The sequence below is a fragment of the Neophocaena asiaeorientalis genome, unplaced genomic scaffold (assembly GCF_003031525.2).
Source record: "Neophocaena asiaeorientalis asiaeorientalis breed wild unplaced genomic scaffold, Neophocaena_asiaeorientalis_V1.1 scaffold534, whole genome shotgun sequence".
NCBI lineage: Eukaryota > Metazoa > Chordata > Mammalia > Artiodactyla > Phocoenidae > Neophocaena > Neophocaena asiaeorientalis.
In genome coordinates this window covers 1,720,504-1,736,178 of record NW_020172826.1, presented here as the reverse complement: position 1 = coordinate 1,736,178, position 15,675 = coordinate 1,720,504, and the positions used below count along the sequence as shown (strand labels likewise).

Here is a 15,675-nt window from a genome sequence, read left to right as displayed (position 1 = left end):
CCTCGGCGGCCAGAAGAAGCTGAGGGTCTTGGAGGGAAGCGCTCAGGTCCGGTGGGCGCAGCTTAGCTTCTGGGCTCAGAAAAACAACTCGGGAACCTAGCCGCCGCCGCCTCGTTGCGGTCCCTGGTGGCGGCGCTGAGCGCTGGGGCGTCCTCTGGCCGCTTTTGTCCTCCGGGGCGCTGATCTCTCTCTAGCCGTCGGGGCTATTTAAACTTTAACCGCGCCTGGTCATAAGAAAGTTAACTTTTGGAGGTTGGATCTTGTTTTGTTTTCTCACTTCTCAGTTAAAAGAAGTGGTTGCCTGCAGTAACAATGGAGCGTGACCGGCCCGAGGCAGTGCTCGGGCAGAGAGGCCCCCGGGCTTGCCCGCTCTGAACCTGGAGACGAAGTCCAGGCGTCGGCGGCTGCACAGCCGCCATGGCTCTCCTGCCTCCAGGAAACCTGCAGTTGTTCGTGAATTTAAGTTAAAGCCACAGTAACTATTCTCTACAAAATGATCAACTGCTAAACGCATGCTTTAGAACGATCTTCCCTGCCACTTATTATTTTACTGATAAGGTTTAGAAATTCTGGCCATAGTAAAAAAAAAAAAAACGTGGGGGGTGGTTTGAAGCGCTGGCAGTCAGTCGATGCAGAGCGCCTTTATTTCAGAGCTTTTTATTCTTCGCCGCACAAAACAAGCCTTTTGCCCCAGAGGCAAGTTGTAAAAGTCACCATGGTTGTTCAGGAGGAAGTGGCATTACCCTGATGGACAGTGCGAGGTCCAGTGGCTATTTCCCTTTTGGAACCAGTGGTGAGGGGTGGGAAGCTGGGGCAGGGGTCCAGGATGCTTGAGGGACCGCTAGTCACCGCATGTCGCCCACCATTCTTTTTATGGCTTCCTTCCTTTTCCTACTTGCTCCCTTTTCAATCCCCACCCCACCCCTTTTCCAGTGTGTTCCAGGCCTGACATGAGTCACTCAAAGTAGGATTAATCAATTGTTGATAGGGAATATGGGTAGATTTTCATAGATACTGCAGTGAATGAAGATGACAACAGTAGATGCTGAAGAAGTTGGGAGAAATGAACAAACAGTTTAGAAAGGTTTTTGGTCTCTCTCTGGTGGGAGCAGTTTTAACATGGTGACAGGGAGTGTAGGGACTTTGGAATCTACAGTCAGAACGGGGTCTTCAGTACCAACTCCAGGGCACTGACCTTGGACAAATCTCTTGCACTTTCTCTGTCTCACAGGGCCTGTGGAGCAGAGTGAGAGAAAGTTATCTAAAGTGCCACGCCATCAACAAATGGTAGCTGGGGGCATTAACAGATTAAGGTGTGGAGGAAAAAGGAATGATTGATTGGTTTTGTAAAAATTAAACTTGTTTAAGGAGCAAAGAGGTCGTGGTTGCATTATGGTGGAGAGGAAAATTGCTTAAATCAGGCAAGGAGAGGGGAGAAGAGGTCAAGAGTCAGGTTTAGTGGCGGAACCTCTTTTTTTTTTTTGGAACCATTTTTGATGAAAAGATTGCCGATGAACAGGAGTTTGTAAATGTTATATAGGGTGTCTCCCTCATTAAGATTTATTTTCTCCATGTCAACAAAGCCAGTTTGTTTGTACTCATGCAGTACGATGGTACTTGTTAAAGCACACCCTTCCTGAAAGCTGGTCTGCTGGGTACATGCAGTTTAAAGTGACTGCGACAGAGTCGCATTGTATGTTCTCTGGAAGCAGGGTAAAATTGATCAACTCCAGGAAAAGTATTGGAACCTCAGTTGTAATGTCTGTCTTCATAGCTTTCTGTTCTGATTCAACAAACTGCTAGAACAGAGTGGCAGCAGGACTTGGTCAGTAATTGGTATTGCAGGATACAGGGTGCCTGTTTATAGCAGAGTGAAGGTTAGAGCCTGTGAGGATCAGAACTGAAGTTTTCACAGCCCCGTGTCTTTCTACATCTATCATGTTAACAGTGACAACAACAACAAAAAACTTTAAAAAATGCCTCACTGAGATTGTCCTATCTGTTTACTTTGAAATTGAATGTCATTTTAAACAAATTAAAAGCGAGCTACTTAAAACTGGCCATCTTTCCTAAGTCTGTAAGCTGAGGGCAGTATTTGAGATGACCCAGACGCACAGCATAAATTACATCCAGCCCAGGAGAATTGTGAAGCTCCTTCCTCAGACTGTGAAAAAGGAACTTTAAAGACCCAGTCGGGTGTACCTCTCCAGTGCTTTCACCCTCAAGGTCTTGAGTTAGTTTGGTGACTGGCCAGTTGGCACAGCTTCCGCCAGGGACACTTCAAGCTGCCTTAGGCTCTCTAGCCAACAAGGGGCAAAAGCTGGGAGAGGTGAACTGCTGGGTCTGCCACTACTCTGGGCATCACAGAAGAGACTCAGGTGCTCTCCAGCCTGTGCAGGTTCTTGGCGGGTGAAGGAGGTGATTGGCTTTCAGATATGGATTTCATGTGTTTAGTTTGAGTGGTTCTATTTCTTTATTGTATAAGTGGTTTAATGATAAGCACGTGAGGTTATTAAAAGGATCCTGGAACAAAAGCTTTTGAAAATGGAAGGAGAGAAAACCCTGCACTGCTCTGGTAGGGCAGTGTGGGGAGCAGGAAGTTACCCCGGTAGACAGGGTGTGGAGCTCTTCGGGGGAGAGCAATTGTGGGGCAGGAGGAATCCCAGTTAGAACAGTGTGTGAGTAGGACGTAGCCTAGGAAGAGCAGGGTGTAGAAGTATCCCCAATGGAGCATTGTCAGAAGTGGGAAGTGTCCCAGGGGGAGCAGTGTGTGGACTAGAAAGTATCACGATGTATCAGTGCGTTGTAGGAAATCTTCTGGGTGGAGTTGTTTATGCGCTCGAAGAGCAGTGTGTTCAGAAGGGCAGCATCCCTGAGTGGCGGGGAGTCTTAGTAGGAAGCATGCCCCATAGAGCCGTGTGGAGTGGGAAGTATCCCAGGAGAACAGCGTGTGGAGTAGGAAGCATTCTGGGTATGGCTGTTTGTGGAGTGGGAAGCGTAGGATGTACATTCAGTGGAGCCGTGCGTGGGGCAGGAAGTGCCCTAGGTGAGCACTGAGTGCAGGAGGGAAGTGTCCCTGGGCACAGCGCTGTTGAGGAGGAGGTATCCCGGTAAAGAGGTCTCTCTATTAAGGAACTCTGCTCCGGTGGAGCCCCGTCCTAGTAAGCAGTATGTCACAGAGAGCAGTGTGTGGAGTAGGAAAGGTAGGATGTATCCTCGGGCGAGCACTGAGTGGAGCCAGAAGTATCGCCGGTGGAAAGTGTGCGGAGAAGGAAGTATCCTCCGTAGAGCAGTGTGTGGAGTGGGGAGAATTCTGGGTAGAGTGATCTGTAGAGTAAGAAGAGTAGGACGTGTCCCGGGGAGAGCGGTGTGTGGGTGCTTCCAGGTAACCTTGGTAGATCAGTGTGTGAAGTAGGAAGTCTCCAGGATAGAGCATGGTGTGGAATAGGTTGTGTCCTAGGTAGGGCAGTACGTGGAGTCGAAGTATCCGTAGCAGAGCAGTGTGTGGACCACGAAGCATCCCGGTTTATCACCGTGTGCAGTCGGAAGTATTCAGAGTAGAGCAGTTTCTGTATCCCGGGTAGAACACTGTGTGGCACAGGAAGTCACCCTGGTAGAACGGGATGTGTAGGAGGAGGTATCCTGGGCATAACTGTGGAGTCGGAAGTATCCCCCAGAGAGCCGTGTGCTCACTGGGTCAGCATCCCAAGTAGAGGGGTGTCTTATTAGGAAGCATCAGCTGTACAGCAGTGTGTGGGGTAGGACGTGTCCCCAGTGGAGCAGTGTGTGGAGAAGGAAGTGCCCTGGTAGTGGAGTAGGGCTGGAGATTTCATAGTAGACTGGTGTGTGGTACAGGAAGTATTCTGGGTAGAGGAGTTTGTGGATCCCTGGAGAGTACTGTGCGTGGTAGGAAGTATCCCCAGTGTCGAGTGTGCCCCAGCATGTGTGTGGAGGAGGAAGTGTTCTGGTGGAACAGTGTATGAGCTACCATGTAACCTTAGTAGAGCAGTGGGTGGAGTCGGTGGGATCCCTTTTAGAACACTGCGTGGAGTGGGAAATCCCCCAGTAGAGCAGCTGTACAGTAGGGAAGTCCCCCTGGATAGAGGATTGCTTGGTAGGAAGTATTCCCAGTAAAGCAGGGTGTGGAATATGAAGTATCCACCTTAGAGCAGGATGTGGGGTAGCACGGAAACTTTGGGAGCGTGGGGAGGATGCACTAGAGGCTGCTTTTGACTCATCTTTGGTGTGAGTAAAAATCACCTTGTTAAAAATGCAGATTGTCACCTTTCCCAGGATTCTGATTCTGTAAGTCAGGGTTAGGATCGAGGAATCTGCATTTTATCACCCAGGCCAGGAACTGATGCAAAAGGTTAAGAAAAACTGATTGGGGCCTGTGGCACAGGGGAGGGGGAAGGGGAAGGCCGCTGTGGGGTCTTGGCTGGAATGCTGGCTGCATTACGTGAGGAGCAGGCTGAGAGTGACTGGTAAAGGGCCCTGGAGTTGAATTCCCCATCTCACCTCATCCTCCCTCCCTGGGCGGATTTTTGTTAGTGAGGAAACGCGAGGTTAGAACAGTCAGGCGTCAGGGAGAGACTCCAAGGAGAGAGGGGGACCCCACCCTCTTGACTAGGAGATGATGGGTAGGAGTCTACCCTTAGGGTCTGTTGCGCTTCCTTCAAAGACCTCAACTGAGAGGTGCATCTTGCTATACTGTTGATATTGTATTACCTTCTCTCCCCTCCCCTCTTAAGCTCTTAAGTTTATCAGGTAAAAACAGATTTATGAGCGTATGGGCCCTTGTAGAAGATGCTTAGACTGTGCTGTCCAGTACAGAAGCCACGGGCCACACGTTTAAATTAATCTAATTAACTGAGTTCCACATTTCAAGTGCTCAAGACCACATGTGGCCAGTGGCTGCCCTATGGGACAGCTCTGGTGTAGGGAATTCTGTCATTGCAGAGAGCTGTGTTGCACAGCACTGTTCCCGGGAGTAGAGAGGGATTCAGTGAGAGGCTGTCTCGAGGGCGGGGAAGTCTGTTCGTGGGTCAGGAGCAGAGGGTCCCGATTACAGGGTCGTAAGTGCACATGTGTCATTCAGGAGATCAAAGTCTGAGCCTTTGCCCTTTCCCTTCCTCCACCAAACGTCTACCTCTTCCAGGTGGCAGGGTAATCCAGTATTAACCACGCTCTGTTCAGTTCTCTTGCTTGACTTAATCCCTTCTCTGTTTCAGAGAATATTGGCAAAAACATTTTCTGCAATATCAAGCAATTTCATATTTCATTTGAGCTGCATAATCACAGAGCTACATTTGTTACTTTAGACATATTTTGCAACGAATGTGTTTGAGTAATATTTTCTCCATTAAAAATTAAAAAAAAAATTTTCTCCATTTCTAATCTGTTTTATTTTGCATGTAAGAGTTGGGAGTGAGAAAAAATTGAGCTGTTAATTTATAGTTATTTATTTTTTTTAACATCTTTATTGGAGTATAATTGCTTTACAGTGGTGTGTTAGTTTCTGATAACAAAGTAAATCAGCTATACGTATACATATATCCCCATATCCCCTCCCTCTTGCATCTCCCTCCCTCCCACCCTCCCTATCCCACCCCTCTAGGTGGTCACAAAGTTTCCTCCACCAAACGTCTACCTCTTCCAGGTGGCAGGGTAATCCAGTATTAACCACGCTCTGTTCAGTTCTCTTGCTTGACTTAATCCCTTCTCTGTTTCAGAGAATATTGGCAAAAACATTTTCTGCAATATCAAGCAATTTCATATTTCATTTGAGCTGCATAATCACAGAGCTACATTTGTTACTTTAGACATATTTTGCAACGAATGTGTTTGAGTAATATTTTCTCCATTAAAAATTAAAAAAAAAATTTTCTCCATTTCTAATCTGTTTTATTTTGCATGTAAGAGTTGGGAGTGAGAAAAAATTGAGCTGTTAATTTATAGTTATTTATTTTTTTTAACATCTTTATTGGAGTATAATTGCTTTACAGTGGTGTGTTAGTTTCTGATAACAAAGTAAATCAGCTATACGTATACATATATCCCCATATCCCCTCCCTCTTGCATCTCCCTCCCTCCCACCCTCCCTATCCCACCCCTCTAGGTGGTCACAAAGCACCGAGCTGATCTCCCTGTGCTATGCAGCTGCTTCTCACTTGCTATCTGTTTTACATTTGGTAGTGTATCTAAGTCCATGCCACTCTAATTTGTTTATTATTCATAGTACTTTCCCTTCCTTCTCCCTTACTCCTTCTCACATACTTTGACCTTTAAACTAACCAAGACAGAAGGGGCTTAAGAGTATAGGAGTCAAGGCAGCTGGGAGTTCCTGATGTGTTTTATGACCATAAGTCAAAAAGTATATTAACAAAACCCAACTTTTTTTTAATAGGTGAACAAAACATGACAGAAACAGATGCCTTCCCTACGAGGTAAAAATGTGCTCTTTACCAGTGAAGGTCTTTTCCTTTGATCATGATCAGCCTATAGAAATCAAAGCAAGAAAGGGACCTGGGAGCTAGAAAGCAGAACTGAGAATGTCAGGTTTTAGCATTTGGAGGGTTGGTTTGTAGATGTGCAGGTTAGTATAGGTGTGCTGCCCCTGGCTGTGAAGGGACCTAGACTGAGGGTCAAAATACTGAACAATTGGGATGGCATGGGCCCTGGGGCTAGGCCTAGGCCAGGCCGTTGTCCTTGGTCGCTGACTCCTGGAGACCTGGAGGAAAGACACCCATGCAGAGGGACTGGGGTGGGCGTAGGGGTGCTCAGCATGGCTGCTGTTACCCGTTGGTACAGGAATATTGGGTGGGCCAAAAAGCTTGTTTGCTTTTTTCCGTTCGATGGCTCTAGTAGCACTTAGTTGTCTTTAACTTCATTCAAAACAATTTTGTTAGATTGTATTGTGACAGCCGTCATATCAGCATGCATTTGAAAAAAGACTTATCAAAATTGGTGAATTTTTGTGTAGCCATTTTAATATGGAAGATGGAAGGGAAAAAGCAACATTTCCAACATATTATGCTTTATTATTTCAAGAAAGGTAAAAATGCAACCGAAAGGCAAAAAAAGATTTGTGCAGCGTATGGAGAAGGTGCTGTGGCTGATCGAACGTGTCGGAAGCGGTTTGCGAAGTTTCGTGCTGCAGGTTGTTCGCTGGACGATGCTCCACGGTCGGGTAGACCAGTTGAAGTTGACAGCGATCAAATCGAGACAGTAATTGAGCACAGTCAACGTTATACCACTCGGGAGATAGCCGACATACTCAAAATACCCAAATCAAGCACTGAAAATCATCTGCACCAGCTTGGTTATGTCAGTCACTTTGATGTTTGGGTTCCACATAAGGCAAGTGAAAAAAACCTTCCTGACCGTATTTCCGCATGCGATTCTTTACGTAATGAAAACGTTCCATTTTTAAAACAAATTGTGATGGGCGATGAAAAGTGGATACTGTGCAATAATGTGGAATGGAAGAGATCGTGGGGCAAGAGAAATGAGCCACCATCAACCACACTAAAGGCCGGTCTTCATTCCAAAGAAGGTGATGTTGTGTCTGTGGTGGGATTGGAAGGGAGTTCTGTATTATGAGCTCCTTCCGGAAAACCAAACGATTCATTCCAACAAGTACTGCTCCCAGTTAGACCAACTGAAAGCAGCACTCGATGAAAGCATCCAGAATTAGTCAACAGAAAATGCCTAATCTTCCATCAGGATAACGCAAGACTGCATGTTCCTCTGATGACCAGGCAAATACTGTTACAGCTTGGCTGGGAAGTTCTGATTCATCTGCCGTATTCACCAGACATTGCGCCTTCAGATCTCCATTTATTTCAGTCTTTACAAAATTCTCTTAATGGAAAAAATTTCAATTCCCTGGTAGACTGTAAAATGCACCTGGAACAGTTCTTTGCTCAAAAAGATTAAAAGTTTTGAGAAGATGGAATTGAAGTTGCTTGAAAAATGGCAGAAGGTAGTGCAACAAGACGGTGAATATGTTGTTCAGTAAAGTTCTTGGTGAAGATGGAAAATGTGTCTGTCTTTTACTTAAATTCCGAAGGAACTTTTTGGCCCACCCAATATTTCAGGACTTTCCTTGCCAGTGTGGCTGGGAGGCTTCCCTGGGGCACACCAGTGGTCTGTCCGCCTGGCAGAGGAGGTGGACGCAGCAGACCTCTATCTACTCTATATGTTGACCTTGGGCTTGGAGGAGCTCGTTATTTAATATGACTTAAGTGATTGTTTTTAAAACTTTTCATAAACAGAGAAGTGTTTGATCCGGCAGAAACGTACAAAATGGACCACAAGAGGAGAGGAATTGCTTTAATCTTCAATCATGAGAGGTTCTTCTGGCACTTAACCCTACCAGACAGGCAGGGCACCAGCGCCGACAGAGACAGTCTTAAGCGCAGGTAGTATGGTTTGATCTATATGTCGAGATGGTGAGATACTTAAGTGATAACTACTTATCAAAACTTGTCCACACTGATGAAATAACAGACAGAGCAAGAGTATTTGAGGATGAACCTCATTTGGGCACAGCCTCCCTTAAACTTGCCTGAATTTCCCCCCTAATCCTGTTCTATTAAATGTTAACATTCTTTGCATTGTTTTGTCTATCTGCATAGTAGATGGCAGTATTGTAACTTAAATCAGTTATCATGAATAAATCCCTTCCTACCGAGGGTTATCAAGGAAAATGATCAGTCATATTTGATTTTTCTTTCTCTCTAAAGAAAAGTCAATTTATATGTCATAAAAATGTGTATAGATTCCTTAAATAATTAGGGGTATGTGGCAGCTTTGAAAAGCTCATTAGCTAACATCCAATTTAATTTATCATCTCCAGGTTTTCAGATCTAGGATTTGAAGTGAGATGCTTTGATGATCTTAAAGCAGAAGAACTACTGCTCAGAATTCACGAGGGTAGGTGTCAATAGTTTTCTTATTCATATTCCTCTGATGGGATTGAGTAGTTTTCAATTATCCTGTGTAAAGACAGGTCCAAATAACCGTACTGTGAAGAAGACTTGTCAATTAATTTAGCATGGGTTATAGGTTTTGGTTGCACCTCTCTGATTGTGTTACCTACCAGATTTAGAGACCTTTGCAAAGTATTGTGCCTCCAAAGATACGGTCTATATACCACTAGTTACAGTCTCTTACTCTAGAAATGAATAAAATGATCTTTTCATTTGGCAATTAAAAGCCGAAAATGCAAATACTACAGATGCTGGGTAGTCATTTTTTAATTGACTCCTTTTATACCCAAGTTTTTTACTGGCTTCATAATACTGTTGATTTATATACATTATATACTTTTACATGTACCTGTCCAGTTTTCCCAGCACCACTTATTGAAGAGGCTGTCCTTTCTCCACTGTACATTCCTGCTACATTATCTCTTAATTTCTACATCACTATGCAGTAGTAGGTAAATTAACAACTTAGGTTTGTAATAATCACTACATGTCATGGATTTTTAAGTAGTTTGTCAATGGACTATTATAACATCTACATAATTAAACTTTCTTCCGAGCTCTTTTTTTTTAAATTGAGGTATAATTGACATATAACATTAGTTTCAGGTATACAGCATAATGATTTGATATTTGCATACACTGGGAAACGATCACCACAGGAAGTGTAGTGACCGTCTGTCACCATACATACTTACAAAGACTGTCCTCTCTTGTGATGAGGACTTCTGAAGATCTCCCCTCTCGGCAGCTTTCCAGTATGCGATACCGTATTGTTAACTACAGTCACCATGCTGTCCATTACGTCCCCGGGACTTACGTATTTGTGTAACTGGAAGTTAGTACCTCTGCCCCCTCCCCCATTTGGCCACACCCACCCCACCCCTGCCTCTGCCCCAGCAGCCACCAGTCTTTTCTCTGCATCTTTGAGGTGGGTCGCCTGCTTGCTGGTTGGCGTTTTGGATTCCACATATAGTGAGACCATGTCTTTCTCTGCCTTCCCTCACTTAGCATAATGCTCTCAGGATTCAGTCATGTTGTTGCAAATGGCGAGATTTCTTTTCTTAATGGCTGAATGGTAAGCCCCTGTATATACACATCTCTTTTTTATCCATTCATCCACTGTTGGACATTTAGGTTGCTTCCATATCTTGGCTGTTGTAATAATTGCTGCAACGAATATGAGGGTTCATATATCTTTTCAAATGAGCGTTTTTGTTGTCTTCGGATAAATACCCAGAAGTGGAAGTGCAGGGTACAGTAGTTCTATTTTTAATTTTTTTAAGGAACCTCATACCAGAGTTCTTCTTTAACCTGTAAATAATTTCAACTGGCTGCTTACCAGGTTTTCTACTTTGCTTGCTCCTCAGCTTTGGAGGACATCACTCTCCTGTCTTAATACTCTTTCGGAAGCTCTGAGCGCCGCGGACATACAGTGAAGGTGCTGCGCTCCTTGGAGGTGCAGCGACACATAGGGAGGTGTTATGTAGTAGTTTTTGGGTCTTTCCAGAAGGTCTCTGCTGATTCAAAGAAACTTATATTGCCAAAATGACTTGGATCTTTTAAGGGCATTCCCCACAATAATCCCTTTAGGTTTTCCATGTCATTATTCTGTGTTTTAGGAGAGCTAACAAAATCTGTTCACCTCTATTACTTTGAACTGTAATAATTTGGATTTTTAAAAAATCAGATATAGTATGGTATAAATTATTGCTTGATTAAATACTAAAATAAGTTGTGTTTCATTACAGACATTTTATATTATAATAACACATTTTCCCCCTCCCTCAACTGTATGTATGTAACTTTATTCTAATATTAGGAAATAAAATTTTTAGATGTAGATAAGAAGCACCTTATTTTCATTTCTGAATAACTTTTGGGTGCCTTTTTAGCATCAACCGCTAGCCATGCAGACGCTGATTGCTTTTTGTGTGTTTTCCTGAGTCACGGTGAAGGCAACCACATCTATGCATATGATGCCAAGATTGAAATTCAGACACTGACTGGCTTGTTCAAAGGAGACAAGTGTCAGAGCCTGGTTGGAAAACCCAAGATATTTATCATTCAGGTAAGACTGATTATGTTATAGTCTTAATTATCAAGGCCATGGTTCTGTACATGTGACTAGAAAGAACTAAAGCTGATTTCGGAAGTAACTTTCTCCAGTAAATCGGAAAGGCCCTTTTTGAATCCTAGCCAGAGTCGCAGTTTGAGCTGTTAGTAATTCTTTCTTAACATAAAGATTCTCGGTATCTTTATTTGGATTGACATTGGAAATGACTCAAAATAACGAATGTGCTGCTCCCTGGCCCAGCCCAGTGTCAAGGCAGAGCCGCTGGACGAGCATCTGCTGGTGGGCAAGTGCAGTGCAGGGCCACCTGTTCAGACCAGGTTTGGTTTGGGGGCTGGAGAGCGTGCTAGCCGGTGGGAAGAATGTGGGCATAAAGACTTCTAGTCCTAGCTTGCTTCGTCCTTTCACATCTTCGTCCTTTCACATTTTCCCTTAGGCCAAGATGCGGTTACCCACTGCCAAACTGGTATTAGGGATAAAAATATTTGGGGGCTTGAATAACATCATTTGGTACCTCAGTAAGGATTCTGAACAAAAAAGAGAATTCCTCACGTTCCAGGGCTGCAATCCTCTATTTCCATGAACGGCATGGAGGACACAGCCACGTTCCACACCCTGCCGTACCTTGAGGAAGGGAGTAGGGGGGCTATAAAAAAAAAAAAGTCAAGGATGACTCCATGGTTTCATGTTTGGACAGCTGCACTGGGGTGTCTGTGAGACATGTCATTGGAGATACAGGTCTAGAACTTGAGACAGGCAGCCTGGATTAGAGAAATAAGTTTGGGAGTAATGAGGGGATGGGTGGGTGGTACTGGAAGGCATGGGAGTAGATGAGTTTCCGCATGTCAAGTATAGCCTGGAAAACGAGTGTAGAGGGAATTCCATGGCAGTCCAGAGGTTAGGACTTAGTGCTCTCACTGCCAGGGCCCCGAGTTCAATCCCTGGTCGGGGAACTAAGATCCTGCAAGTCGCGGAGCAACTAAGCCCGTGTACCACAACTACTGAGCCTGCACTCTAGAGCCCGCGAGCCACAACTACTGAGCCCACGCACCACAGCTACTGAAGCCCGCGCGCCTAGAGCCTGTGCTCCGCGGCAAGAGAAGCCACCGCAATGAGAAGCCCGTACACCGCAACAAAGAGTAGCCCCTGCTCGCCAAAACTAGAGAGAAAAGCCCGCCTGTGCACAGCAACGAAGACCCAACGCAGCCAAAAAAAAAAAGAAATGACCGGTGAGACTGCTCATGAAAAAGGGAGCGGCCAGCACTGTCAGACAGGAGAATTGGAAATAACTCATGGGCCACAAAGGAGGAAAATGTTTTGCCAAGTTATTTCATTTCTCTATGCCTCAGCTTCTTCATCTGTGACACAGGGATAAAATAGCACTGGCTCCTGGGGTGGCTGAGAGGATAAAACGATCTGGCCTAACATGAAAAACACTTCGATCGGTGCCTGGCACACGGCAGGCCCCCGGTAAAGGCTGGCTCTTGTTCTTGCTGCAGTAGAACACTGAGTTCCATGTGTTCTACATTCCATTTAGGAAGACAGTTGAAAATAAGGTCTGAAAATAAGCCTGCTAATACTATGTAAGATCAAAATCTCCCTGTAAAAAATAGGATATTAGGGATCTTCTATTTATATGATAACTCTGAAATCCATCCGAACTGTTTCTTTTAAAGCTTCTAATTCTTCAGCCATTTCAGAACTGATGAATGCATTTATAATACTACAGCAGCCTCTTGTTAGAGCTCACTGTAGTGAGTTTACTGGGGCTCCCAGAACGAAGTACAGCCATACCTCGCTTTATTGCACTTTGAAGATAGTGGTTTTGTGTTTTTTTTTAAGCAAATTGAAGGTTTGTGGCAACCCTGTGTTGATGCCATTTTCCCAACAGCATGTGCTCACTTCATTTCTGTGTCATGTTTTGGTTATTTTCATAGTTCAGACTTCATTATATTTGTTGTGACTGTGATTTTGACATTACTGTTGCAAACAGATTATGACTAGCTGAAGACTCAGGTGACGGTTAGCATTTTTTAGCAATAAAGTATTTTTTAATTAAGGCCTGTACTTTTAGACATAATGCTATTGCACACTTAATAGACTACAGCATGGTGTAAACATAACTTTTACATGCACTGGGAAACCAGAAAGTCCACGTGACTCACTTTATTGCGATACTCACTGTGTTGCTGTAGTCTGGAACCGAATCTGCAATATCTCTGAGGTCTGCCTGTACACAAACTGGGTAGCTTAGACAAGAGAAATGTATTTTCTTGCGGTTCTGGAGGTTAGAAGTCTGCAATCAAGGTGTCAGCAGCGTTGATTTCTTCTGAGGCCTCTCTCCTTGCCTGGGAGGTGGCTTCTGTTCACATGGTCTTTCCTCTGTGCATGTCTGTGTCCTGGTCTCTTTTTATAAGGATGCCAGTCATAGTGGGTTAGGGCCCACCAATAGAACCTCATTTTACCTTAATTATCTCTTTAAAGGCCATATCAGCAAATACAGTCACATTTGAAATACTGGGGGTTATATGTTATATATTGAACTCCTTAGTGTATGAATCGGGGAGGGACAAAATGCAGCCCATAATAGTTATTTGAGTAGAAATTAATGTTAGCCCTTGTGTGAGTCAGAATTAGTGAGAATTTGAGCCCTCACTTTTAAGTAGGAGCAAAAGGCAGGAGGCACATTAATAGATGTCCTCTCAGGTCATGTGGTGTCATTTTGACCCTTAACAATTTATGGTGGCCGCTTGGCAAGGAAAACCCAATCTGGGAATACATTACCTGATTATATAGAAACACTTAGGCACATACTATTAAAAGAAAGGGTGACTCTTGGTGCCATGGTGTGGGTAATCCCGAAGAAACTGTAAAACCACAGATGCTCTCCCTTTTACAGTGTACCATTCAATCAACATTAACTATAGGAAAACGTAAGTAGGAAAAAAACCTGTCGGCTTTGGCCTGCTCTAAACCTGAATGCATTGTTTCTGAAGCGCCTGTAAAGTGGCTTCTGTTGATGTTGCAGTGGAGGCGTGCTGAAGCACACATTCGCTGTGAACGTGAAGCATTGGGAAGAATAGGTAGGTAAAGGAGGGGATTTTCCTCCTTGTCTCGTAGGCATGTCGGGGAAACCAGCACGATGTGCCCGTCATCCCTTTGGATGCAGTGGATCATCAGACCAACAAGCTGAATGTCAACCTAACCCAGGTGGATGCAGCCTCAGTTTATGCACTTCCTGCTGGAGCAGACTTCCTCATGTGTTACTCTGTGGCAGAAGGTGTGTGGGTGTTTAATACAAACGTATAGTTGGCTTTCTTGGCTACGTTCCTGTAAGTTTCACCTTGGCTTGATTTGGCTGAGGTCTTTCTAATGGGGCATGTGATTTGGTCGTGAAGCTCAGAGGCTTAATGGACTTCTTTGTGCCTTGTGATCAGAGTGATATCTAAAAGGATAAAATACCTTATAGAAAAGTCCTTCCTGAGAACGATGTTAAATAAAGCTACAAGGCTAATTATATTGAATAGCAGCAGCAGAATACGTCAGTTGCTGATGGTGACACTGCTGCTGTGGTAACGCTCACGGGAAACGTTCAAAACTATTCTGGTGACAGTTGTTCTCTGCTCTGGCAGTAAGTAATTTCATGTTTTTCTTTCTTCCAATCGCGTGTCTCAGAAATCATTGCCTGGTTACTACTATCTTGGGAATTTTCAGGAAATGGAGAAAATTACATAGCGTTAACCGTATTTTTATAGAACTGTATGGAATTAATCGTTTTTCCCACGTGAGAATAGTCAACAGAGAAAACTTTTAAAACTGTATCACGGCACATCTTAGTCTTCTCCAAGGATTTTTAAGAACTCAGACTTTCTAAAGGTGTTTTTCTGTCACAGTAAGTGACCAGAAGACTTCAGGGGCTCTCCTGTCTATCTTTTTTAGGTTATTATTCTCATCGGGAAACTGTGAATGGCTCATGGTACATTCAAGATTTGTGCGAGATGCTGGGAAAATTCGGGTCCTCCTTAGAGTTCACAGAACTCCTCACGCTGGTGAACAGGAAAGTTTCTCAGCGCCGAGTGGAGATCTGCAGAGACCCAAGTGCAATTGGAAAGAAGCAGGTGCCCTGCTTTGCCTCAATGCTAACTAAAAAGCTGCATTTCTTTCCAAAATCTAAATGATTGATAGGTGCTATTTTGTTTTATGTATCTGTATTTTTATATAAAGAAGTATCACTAGGTTGAAGCAGTCTAAATGGTACAGCAATTTTAAATGTCTTAAGCTCTAATGAGAGAACTTTACAAAAAAACAGCTTACATTGGACATGGTGAAGGGGTTTGATATGTGTAGAAATGAAATCCTCAGGGAATTCCTATAAATAAAAATCCACAAGCATTTGTAGTACTTGACTTTTGTAGTAAACTGCAAGGTTACTCAAAATACCTGACTGATTTAACTTGTATTTTGTGACTTTTTAAAAAAGTTTTTGAACCTAATAATTCGTTGTTTTCCTTTAATATCTGAAATTCATTCTTTATTAAATTTTTCAAATTCACATTCTTGCTCATTTGTGTAATTTATAGATGACTTGTTTTACTTGGTCATATAAATTAA

The 15,675-nt window shown here is 43.8% G+C and overlaps 1 protein-coding gene across 3 annotated transcripts; it reads left to right on the top strand.

The window, feature by feature from the left end:
• Positions 1 to 9: 9 nt before the first annotated feature.
• On the top strand, positions 10 to 15,616 carry CASP6 (caspase 6). 3 transcript variants are annotated; one of them, XM_024741914.1, is made up of 7 exons: positions 10 to 463; positions 6,407 to 6,446; positions 8,277 to 8,423; positions 8,861 to 8,937; positions 10,886 to 11,061; positions 14,185 to 14,344; positions 15,004 to 15,616. In XM_024741914.1, the coding sequence occupies exons 1-7, from the start codon at positions 418 to 420 to the stop codon at positions 15,240 to 15,242; spliced, it is 885 nt and encodes a 294-aa protein (XP_024597682.1). In that variant the 5' UTR covers positions 10 to 417; the 3' UTR covers positions 15,243 to 15,616. The 3 variants fall into 3 exon arrangements, with proteins under 3 accessions (XP_024597682.1, XP_024597684.1, XP_024597683.1); XM_024741916.1 differs by having other exon boundaries at positions 11 to 449; XM_024741915.1 differs by having other exon boundaries at positions 11 to 475.
• The last annotated feature ends 59 nt before the right edge of the window (positions 15,617 to 15,675 follow it).

Bases quoted from the DNA above. Each gene is read 5' to 3' on its own strand.
- CASP6 (XM_024741914.1), top strand. From the start codon at position 418: ATGGCTCTCCTGCCTCCAGGAAACCTGCAGTTGTTCGTGAATTTAA. The intron at 464-6,406 runs GTTAAAGCCACA...TTTTTTTAATAG, and splicing joins GCAGTTGTTCGTGAATTTAA to GTGAACAAAACATGACAGAA. The intron at 14,345-15,003 runs GTGTGTGGGTGT...TATCTTTTTTAG, and splicing joins GTGTTACTCTGTGGCAGAAG to GTTATTATTCTCATCGGGAA.